This window comes from Balaenoptera borealis, assembly GCF_965194805.1.
Source record: "Balaenoptera borealis genome assembly, chromosome: 9".
NCBI lineage: Eukaryota > Metazoa > Chordata > Mammalia > Artiodactyla > Balaenopteridae > Balaenoptera > Balaenoptera borealis.
Window position 1 is genome coordinate 34,685,110 of NC_138873.1, and position 10,536 is coordinate 34,695,645.

Sequence of the window (10,536 nt, forward strand, 5' to 3'; positions counted from 1 at the left end):
CCCAACTATATCTTGTTTGCTCCATTGACTTCTATTTATAATTGGAGAAATATTTGGAGAAATATTTCCAGTGGGTAAAATAATCAACAGTGAATTATGATTCAACTACTGAATTAAATACAGTAAGATAGTGGCATCTTTGTGACCTGTTAAGAATTATATTTCATGCCTCACAATTCATTTTCATCTTCTCTTTGGATCACCATTCAAATATTCTTTTTACTGTTGGTCTCCTCCCCATTGATAACCGCCATTTTCTTCCCCACCCTCACTATTAACACTTCCCCCGAATTGTGACTCCTCAGATTTTCCATTTAAAGGTTTTGGAATTAATGTTCTTTTGCCTTGACAAGAGTCTGTCTGACTAAGACAGCATTCCTGCATTTTGCCTGAGTGCCCACAACCACGTGAGTGTGAGTCTCTCAGTCTCAGGTGAAAGTTTAAAGCACGAATCCACTCCTTGATCAATTCTATGAGCCTGAAATTTATGCAAAGTGAAGACTGTAAGAGAGCTATGTAACTTGAGTGACATATATACATTATTTTCAAAACACAGTTTGATTTGCAAAGCTTGTATCTTTTCATTTGTTCCAATCCTCAGTTTACACCAAAGTAGATACTCTACATGAAGTTATTTGTTCATTAATAAGCATTTACACAGTAAGTACAAATTATGTATTGTACTTTGTTAAATCAGTTTGATTCCACTTATTTGAAAATCAGAAGGATCTTTCAATTTTCATAGACATGCTTCCTGCAGTTCTTTAGGTCTGTTTATTTTTCAGTGCTGGTGCTGGACGAACTGGTTGTTACATTGTGATTGACATCATGCTGGACATGGCTGAAAGAGAGGGTGTTGTTGACATCTACAACTGTGTCAAAGCCTTAAGATCTCGTCGTATCAATATGGTCCAGACAGAGGTGTGTTGATTGCTGATTAACCTCTAGTGGCCTTTTTTTGTTGTTTGCTTTCCAATATTTATCAAACTAAATACTAGGTGTTTTTCACATAGAATCGATATTAGCTCATCAAGTCATATAGAAAAAATTCTTTGATGACAGAACATTTATATTAAATATTATGAAATTTTTCTTTTTCTTTCTTTTGATAGGAACAGTACATTTTTATTCATGATGCCATTTTAGAAGCCTGCTTATGTGGAGAAACTGCCATACCTGTCTGTGAATTTAAAGCTGCATATTTTGATATGATTAGAATAGACTCCCAGACAAACTCTTCACATCTCAAAGATGAATTCCAGGTATTTACTATTTCTACGACCTCTTTTATGAACAACTTATTACAATTTGTTCTGGGCAGTCTTAATTCTTCTAAGAAACATCTTTCAAGTCAAATTTATAACCTTTGACCCTATTTTAAGTATAATATAATACCCGTCTCTTTCATTATACGTATTATGGAGTCACTTTTGTGTTAATGAGCTCATATCTGCTGTATCTTGAAGGGCAAATGAGTTCAGACTCAGGGAAAAGTGTGGGCAAAGGTATCATAAAAGTCAAATTTAGTGGTAATTTGGGTGTGTTTACAACCTTTTTCCAAATGCAGTCCTATGGATTTTAACCTTCTATGTTACTCACAACGTGAGATCAAGAACATTAATAATAATAGCTAGAGTTTGTGCTAAATATCGTCTCTAAATAATCCCCAATGTTTTCATTGCCCTTAAAACACCCCTAAAGCTATGTGACTATGAAGTCAAGAATAACTCTAGAAACCTAATACTTTCATTCTTTGCCCAGTGCTCTTTCCAACATGCAATAGCACGTCTTCAAATATGGCATATTAAAATGTTATTACAAATGATAACTTTATGATGGGTCATCATCATGGGCCACTCTGATTGCATTTTCTTTGGTTAGGCAATACATTTTGCAGGTTGCTGTGTTGTTTAGCATCCCTTTCCCTTTTAAGAAGAGACCCATTGTACAATGTGTGTATTGTTTCTTTGTCACTTCTCTGGCTTCATTAGCTTTAACTACAAAGTCTATCAGCATGTCATCGTGGCAAATGCCATTGGCTTGCACAAATCCTTCACTTTCTACTTGGCCTCCAAAATGCTTGATAGATCTGTGTTATGCTATTAAATGGGTCACTGTCTTTTAACCTGGGTTCCCTTTTCTTTTCAGACCTTGAATTCAGTCACCCCTCGACTACAAGCTGAGGACTGCAGTATAGCTTGCCTGCCAAGGAACCATGACAAGAACCGTTTCATGGACATGCTGCCACCTGACAGATGTCTGCCTTTTTTAATTACAATTGATGGGGAGAGTAGTAACTACATCAATGCTGCTCTTATGGACGTAAGAGACTGCTCTCTTTGTTAGTGTAAAGTGTCATGAAAAGCTGCAAAATTGATGAACACTGGCTAGTTCTCTTTTCAAGAAAATTTAAATGGCCTAAAAAGGAAAATTTGAAACTTACATTGAAATACAAATTTTTTTTGGAGAATGATTTTGAATTTCCCTTACAGTGATTCTTAGGCACTATAAATTTTAGACTTGACTATAAGTTTGGCACTTGGTTGTCAATTATTATAAAATTTCTGTACAAGAAATATCTACAGGTGATAGTTTTTATCCTAACTATTTTCAGGAAAGAGAATCATGCTTATCTATTTCGAAGTTTTAAAATCACAGAATGCCATATTCTACTGAAATTGTGTTAGTTTGGAAATTTTTATCTCTGACATTTAATGTTCCAATAATTTATAGCTAACTTGTTATATTGGTTATTAATTAATAGAGACTAGATATAAATAACTAAGGAAGACATGGAAGATATCATGTTAACACATCGATCATAATGAAGGAACTCTCTTACCCCACCCCAATCTTCACACTTAGATGGTAGAGCATGTACTCAGCATGTTAGCGTCCCATAGACAGAACAATACAGAAAGAGAATTTTAAATTAGTCTTTGACCACCTTGTTTTGCTTACCTTGGGAAGAAGTAAGAAGGGTTTCAAGTTCAGAATCCTTTTAGTTTATCACCTTCATTCATAAGCATCTCTAGTTTTTGCCCTTTAGGCTATGGAACTGTAGTAAGGAGAAATCAGAAGTCAGGGTTCACTCCTGGGTGACTAATAATGAAGCTTTCTAAGTAATTGCTCCTATTGTGTTTCCAAAATTAGCTTCTGATAGTAGAGACTTAGAAAAGCCCACATTCCAATTCTAACTTTCACCCAGTTGCTTTGATCTTTTTATTCTAATGCGTGGAATAGTTTAAAGGCAAGCTCAAGTAGAAAGATGCCACTCTTGCTGTGACCAGAGTCTTGCCTTGTCATTACTCATATCTCCTGAAATCACATTGGATCCTCATTATACTTTTTCTTCCAATTTTAATTGTCTGGAAAGGCAAACATACTAAATACAGAGAAAACCCACAGAACTTTTTGTTTCTGAGCCAGTTTAGATTTGGATGAAAAAAGGCCGTGTGAAAAAGGGAAAAAGAAAATATTAGGAAAGAATATTGATGAGGCATGTGTTTGAGGCACTTTTTGTCTTTGGCATTTCTTTCAAATTTTTTCCTAATTTTCGGATTGTTTTCTAGTCAATATGAAGACTGAAGCTTGTATTCTACCTGTTATTATTCTCTGTTTAATTCCCTGTGATTCAACACAGATATATTTTATAGGTGAAACTGCCCTGTGGATTTAGTAGTGTGGTTAGGGCTTCAGAAATTTCAGTTGGGTTTGGCTTATAAGAGTGGGCTCACTGGTCAACACTCCCCACCTTCTCCTGCCCTCTCTACCCCCATCGAAAGGGGCATATACCCTGCGCCATACCTGTGAAGAATTAGGAGGTAAGGCCAAGGATCCTGTGATTTCAAAGCCTTAGATGTGCTCTTGCACTTAGAGAGGAAGGAAAAAGGAAATCTTCAGTCTTCTCCCACATCATCTGCTCCTCATCTATATCCCCTCCCCTGTGACTCAAAACAGGAATAAAAGGCTTTTAGCCTTTGACTTACTTTCCCATGGAGCAGACGTTTAATTGGAAGGGAAGCTTACTTCTTTCTTCTGATCCTTTCCCATGAGCTTTCATACCCTCTTTAGGAGGGTACTCACCCCAACTGTGGGTGTGACTTTGTGAGGTCTTAAGGTCAAGTAGAAGCAGCCGGTGAATTACTATCTCCTCAGATTTATCCTGAAGTCTTCCATGGAGTGAAATGCTATGGTTAGCAGCATTTCCCAAATGGTGATAGGATCTATGAAGTTTAAAGGTCAATTTCTACACTGGTTTAAGACACTTGAAGGACTTAAAGAGTAGTATGATACAAATGAGTTAGGAGATCACTGACAATTTTTATCAGCATTAAAGAAATCCATCTCAGGCAACTGTCTAGTAATATTTTTACAAATCATTAATTTCATAGAAATATATATTTCTTTTTTAGTGCAGATCATTAGTCTGTAGAATGACAGATTGACTGGCCAGATGAGCCTATCCTCTCCTTCTGGAAAGAGATAATGCGCTGTGTCCCAATCAAGGGGCATTTGGTAAACAAGGAGACATTCCCTCTTATGTGGGCCCAGGAAATGCATTGGTTTTACTCTTTGGCACTTGAAAAATCTTAAATGATTGAAACCATCATTCTGATCATTGATATACATTAGAAATGCCCAGAAAACTATGGAAAGTGGATTGCCTACAAGATGTGTTGATAGTGTCGATATAATATAAAAGCACAAGAGTTTGAGGCACATGTGGTTTTTCTTATTTGGAGTGGAGGAGAGCCAAACAGTTCCATTCACAGCTGATAGCAGATAGACATAGATAGATACACAGAGACACACACACATGCCAGGGAATTTTATGCCTTTAACCTCTTAGACTTTGGAAGACTGAAACAGTCCAACAGGTACCTCACAAAGGATGTTAGCCTCAAGAAGTTTTCTTTTCTTTCTTTTTTTTTTTTTTTTTTTTTTGGTATTTGTGCTATATTTACTTTTATCAACAAAATAAAACAAATTCTTGGCTTACCTTACTGCTGAGGCATCAAAGTCATACAACAGATTGACTGATTACTAGTTGCAGTATATTGCAATGGTCCAAATCTGTTCTTCCATGGCTTAAGCAGCAGGCTGGCTCCATCTCCATGTTGTGTCTTACTGGCCCTACATTGAAGTGTACTGAATCTGTTTGTACAACTAATTATTCATTTGAAGTTCTTATGTTTCCCCATCTACCTTGTTTTTTTCACAGAGCTACAGGCAACCAGCTGCTTTCATCGTCACACAGTACCCTCTGCCAAACACTGTGAAAGACTTCTGGAGATTAGTGTATGATTATGGCTGTACCTCCATTGTGATGTTAAATGAAGTCGACTTGTCCCAGGTTAATGGTTATAGGTTGCTTTTGTGTACTTATGCACAACTTAATAAGGTAGTAATAAAATGGTAAAATCTGCTTTATACTACCCTAGTTAGAAAAAATAATGCTCATTTTCTTTTTCTTTCAAAACATTCATCATCTAGGGCTGCCCTCAGTACTGGCCAGAAGAAGGGATGCTACGATATGGCCCTATCCAAGTGGAATGTATGTCTTGTTCAATGGACTGTGATGTGATAAACCGGATTTTTAGGATATGCAATCTAACAAGAGTAAGTCATTAATGATTTTAACTGAGCTGATCCAGAACCAGGTGACCATAACCATGATGGAGTATGTTTCCATTCAGACAAAAGAGAGAGTAAAACTAATAAGCATTATATAATCATTCCCAAGGCTAGTAATCATCTCATGCCTTAGCACTGGAATAAAAATGCATTCTAAAAACAGGAAAGCAGAAATGCTGGAAGCTAGGTTTCCTGGTCAGTTACTAGCCTATTGTATTCTATATGGAAATCTAAATTCAGATTCCTAGGTTCAAGTGAGTTTGATTGTCTGTGCCTGGCCCCTGAGTATAAGTAGACTTATCTCGAGGTTGACTGCATGTTTTATTAGCATTGATAATCCAACCCAGAAGAGGCATGCAATTGAAAAATAAGAATATAATACTGATGACAGGAGGAAGTGATAAGTCGGACTAGCCATTGTAGAAGGGTTCCGTGTCACTATTCCAGTTCTGCTTGTAAGAGAGGGCCCCAGGCATGAAGGAAAAAGTAAATCACAGCCATCACCAATTCTCCTCCTACAGCTCATCTACAATTTCATCTTTCTAAATGTCCCAGCATCTGGCTTTGCCCAAATCTATAGCTAGATCGAGTGCTGCTACCACTGTGCCTTTTCCCAGCAGCTAAGTAGCAACTGTGTCCTTCAGAAGTCTTTCTTTCCTTGACACTTCATGTGTTTTGCCATCAGTGACAAATTGTGTGGGGTCTCTCCTTCAAAAAACCAAAAAGTACTAATAAAAACTGTTTAGATTATGTAACCACATAGCAAGCAGAATTTGAAAAGAAAGCAGTAGTAACTTCTATGGAATTATGGTCTTTTTAAAGAGCTAGGTTACTCTTTTTTAGAGCAGCAATTCTATGTATGTGTCTTGTTTTAAGTGTGTGATTAGAATTGTCATGTTTCAGTGTTTCTCACATCAAAATGGCTATATGTGTTTCTGGTTAATAAGTCTATATGTGTATAAGTAGAGAAGAAATTCATATCCAATTCTATTGCTCATTTCAGTGGAGAAAAAAAGGATAACTTCAATCATGTCATAATATTCATGCATATCTTAGATGTTAATTTAAAGGAATCTCATTATGTCTGCACATCTGTTACATTATGGTTCTAGTAATATTTTAGCTGAGAAACCGTAGCTGCTAAACTAAGAAAGTAAGACCTGTCTGTTAATTGAGCTGTTTATATGAAAAATATTCTAGGAACAGGAACTGAAATTTGCGTTACATTTTTTTTTGGTCAGCATATTTATCTTCCTCTGTATTTGGTGTTCTGGTCCATATTAGTGCGTGATTTTTCTTTCTGTTCCCATTCTCATTATTTAATATCATTCACCTCACCAAATATTTAGTATGCGCCAACTAGAGGTTGGGTGTTATACTAGATAGTATAGATTGTCCTACCAAAAGATGCATGAGCCCTTGCCATGTGAAGCTTCAGATCTGATGCCTTATGATATGGCTTACTTGTGCATTACAAATTCTTCCTTACATTTTCATATGAAGGTTTAAGGTCTTGATTCATTTATTCAACAATACTGTTCTTTGGAAAGTATTTTGCTAGGTTCTAGGATAGAGATTTTAAGGGAAAAAGAGATTATCTTGTCCTTAAAGAATTTGTATTTTGTCAGGGAAGACAAACATTAAAAAACTTATATAATCATTTACAAATAAATGAAATTTTACAGAGAAAAAGTACAAAATACAGAGGATTTGGGTGATCTGACATAGCTGGGTGATCTGAGAAGACTTCTTTGAGGTAGTGATATTTAAGTCAAAATTTGAAAAATTTGTAGGAGCTCTCTGGGCATGGGATAGCCAGCTACCTTGGTTTACACAGGACAGGGAGGTTTCCTAGAACACATGAATTTCAGTGCAAAGACCAGAAAAGTCCAAGGCAAACCCAAGACAAGTTGATCACTCTGTTTGGGACTGAGAAAAGCAAGCAAGAAGGAGATGTTCAAGGCGAAGGGGAGAGTATGTGCAAAGTTCCCAAGGCAAGAAATGACTTGATAAATAGATTAAGAGAAGGCCAGTGTGTCTAGAACTTGAATAGGTTGTTAGAATAAAGGGAAGTTAGAGAAAGAGGTGGAGCCTTATCATATAGGTATTTTTAAGCCATGGCAGCAATTTGGGTTTTATGCTAAGATCATTTGGAAGCCATTAAATCAGGAAGTGACAAGATCATATTTGCATTTAAAAATAATCATGATGCCTTCGGCAAGAATGGTTTGAAAGGAGATCAAAGTTTGTTCAGGGAGATCAACTAAGAAGTGATTATTATGATTTGTGATTGAGAGTGCAATGATGTCAGTGGCAATAAAGAGGAGGTGAATTTGAAAGTTATTTAAGAAGTAAAAACATAGGAATTGATTATTGGATATGGAGCATGAGGGAGAAGCTTGTATAACGGATAATTCTCATGTAACTTAGAATGTTTCTGCACTGGTATGTACATATTCTGGACTTGCATCAGCTAGATTCAATCCATTGTAAGTGTCATTTATGTCATGGTGTAAATTGATATGAACCTTTTACTTTTTAGTAAAAATTCTAGCCCCAACTTATTTACATAAAAATACTTTTCCCTCTGCAGCCACAGGAAGGTTATCTGATGGTGCAGCAGTTTCAATATCTAGGGTGGGCTTCTCATCGAGAAGTGCCTGGCTCCAAACGGTCATTTTTGAAGCTGATACTGCAGGTGGAAAAATGGCAGGAGGAATGCGAGGACGGGGAGGGCCGAACAATCATCCACTGCCTGTGAGTGTGGTGGCTTGGCTTGGCCATCTGGGGGGCCTTGGTGGTCATTTCCTCATTAGTCTTCACGTTTTCTATGTTAAAGAGTAGCCAACTCCCATCTTACAGACCTTGACTAGATATTCTTTTGAAACAATCTTCCTGTTTCTTGATTCTATAATTCACTACTAACTTAAACTTTTGTATTTTTTAAATTGATTATTGTATAGTTATTATATAGTTTAAACTCTTTTGAACACTACTCTGAATAACTTTTCTGATTTATGCTGTGTACAAATCTATCAAAATCTCAAAGTATCTAGGTTGCAGCCATCTATACCTATAACATGTCCCTAAGTATAAGCTACTGAGTTAATGTCATCCTCAAGTATCTTTCTTTTTTGTTCTCTACACATACATGCACACATGTGAAGCAAAATTAAAACACAAAGGGAAAAAATTTGAAAGATAATGTTTTCTTTTCCCAAACATATGATTGTGTGACCTATGGTCACCAAAAGCTTCACTCTAAAATGCCTTTGCTTTCTTTGCTTTTAGAAATGGTGGTGGGCGAAGTGGCATGTTCTGTGCTATAGGCATCGTTGTTGAAATGGTGAAACGGCAAAATGTTGTCGATGTGTTCCATGCTGTCAAGACGCTAAGGAACAGCAAGCCAAACATGGTGGAAGCCCCGGTGAGTCACAGTCTTGAACGCAGAAGGGAGGGTAGAGATTAGTCAATCATATACCTACTTGTTGATTTGACTTGATACACACATAGCGAATCATATGTATAAATGTGTCTTTGTGGGGACTTTCCTGCTTAATTGATGAATTGCCAAGTATCCCTCTTTACCCACATAAACATAATCACATATTGCCTAAACTGCTAATGATGAAGAAAACTACTTTCATTTAACTTGGGAAATGTATAGGATTTTTGTTTGTTTCTTTTGAGCAATAAATATTTGCTACAGTAAAATTTGGTAAATGGTTCTATAATAAGAAAATCCTGCTAGCTAGGTTTTATTCTTGTTTATTTTTATTTCTTAAACAATATTGAGTTAACTGGTAAAACATTTTGAGGGATATACTCATAGGTTGCATCTAGCACTTTTTATATCAGTTCTTTTTGTTTGTTTCTTTGTATTTTTAATTTATTTTTGGCTGTGTTGGGTCTTCGTTGCTGCGCATGGGCTTTCTCTAGTTGCAGCAAGTGGGAGATATTCTTCATCACAGTGCGTGGGCTTCTCATTGCAGTGGCTTCTCTTGTTGCGGAGCACGGGCTTTAGGCGCGCGGGCTTCAGTAGCTGCAGGACGCAGGCTCAGTCGTTGTGGTGCACGGGCTTAGTTGCTCCATGGCATATGGGATCTTACTGGGCCAGGGATCAAACCCGTGTCCCCTGCATTGACAGGCAGATTCTCAACCACTGCGCCACCAGGGAAGCCCTGCATCTAGCACTTTAGACACCCAGTGTTTTTAAAGGGCAAATGAAATTTATTTTAGTCATTATCTATAATTCTTCATTGCTGGTCAAATTATAATTTTTTAAACTATCGCCATTGACAGTTTTCAGCTTTACCAATTTTAGAACGTAGTTCATGTGATATTATTTGAATTAGCCAGGGCTCACAAATCACAACACAGATTACAAAATAAGAGCAGGGAGGTATGTGTATGTAGGAGCTCGTCTGGTTGAAGCTGTATGCAGAGGAAGAAAGTTAAACTTCTCTAGCACATTCGACTTCTAAAGTGATGGCTGTGGGTTATACATATGTGCATGGTAGGATAAGGTCAGGGGCAGCTGTGTAGTTTATGCTCACAGAAAAGTAAACCAGAAAAACCAAGACATCATTGTTGCTTGCCCTACATTTATCAAGATGATCAGATAACAAAAGTGAGCAATTCAATAAACCTTTAAAGTATTTTCACCACTTCCTGCTCATGGATTGTTCACACAGGAGGTGCATTGCTTCCTGAGACAAAATCTGAAGAGTTACATTTATACTGTTTCACTTTGAAGAACGTCACAGACTTCTTCCCCTTCTACAAGTCCTCAAAGCCCCTCTACTCCAGCTCATACCTTAGGTATTGCTGTTGTCCCGATAAGATGATACTGGCTTTACTGGGGTGTTGGCAATGGAGCTGGAGGAAGTGGGGAGATAG

General features: G+C 37.1%; 1 protein-coding gene across 5 annotated transcripts in view; it reads left to right on the forward strand.

Moving 5' to 3' along the window:
* Nucleotides 1–10,536, forward strand: part of PTPRK (protein tyrosine phosphatase receptor type K) — a 546,316-nt gene that overhangs the window by 532,537 nt on the left and 3,243 nt on the right. For all 5 annotated transcript variants that reach the window (XM_082406089.1, XM_082406087.1, XM_082406086.1 and 2 more), the window contains 7 exons: nucleotides 786–921; nucleotides 1,113–1,262; nucleotides 2,149–2,322; nucleotides 5,225–5,356; nucleotides 5,497–5,622; nucleotides 8,231–8,394; nucleotides 8,929–9,064. In XM_082406089.1, coding sequence (XP_082262215.1) covers nucleotides 786–921; nucleotides 1,113–1,262; nucleotides 2,149–2,322; nucleotides 5,225–5,356; nucleotides 5,497–5,622; nucleotides 8,231–8,394; nucleotides 8,929–9,064 — 1,018 coding nt within the window. The remainder of the gene's footprint in view (nucleotides 1–785; nucleotides 922–1,112; nucleotides 1,263–2,148; nucleotides 2,323–5,224; nucleotides 5,357–5,496; nucleotides 5,623–8,230; nucleotides 8,395–8,928; nucleotides 9,065–10,536) is intronic.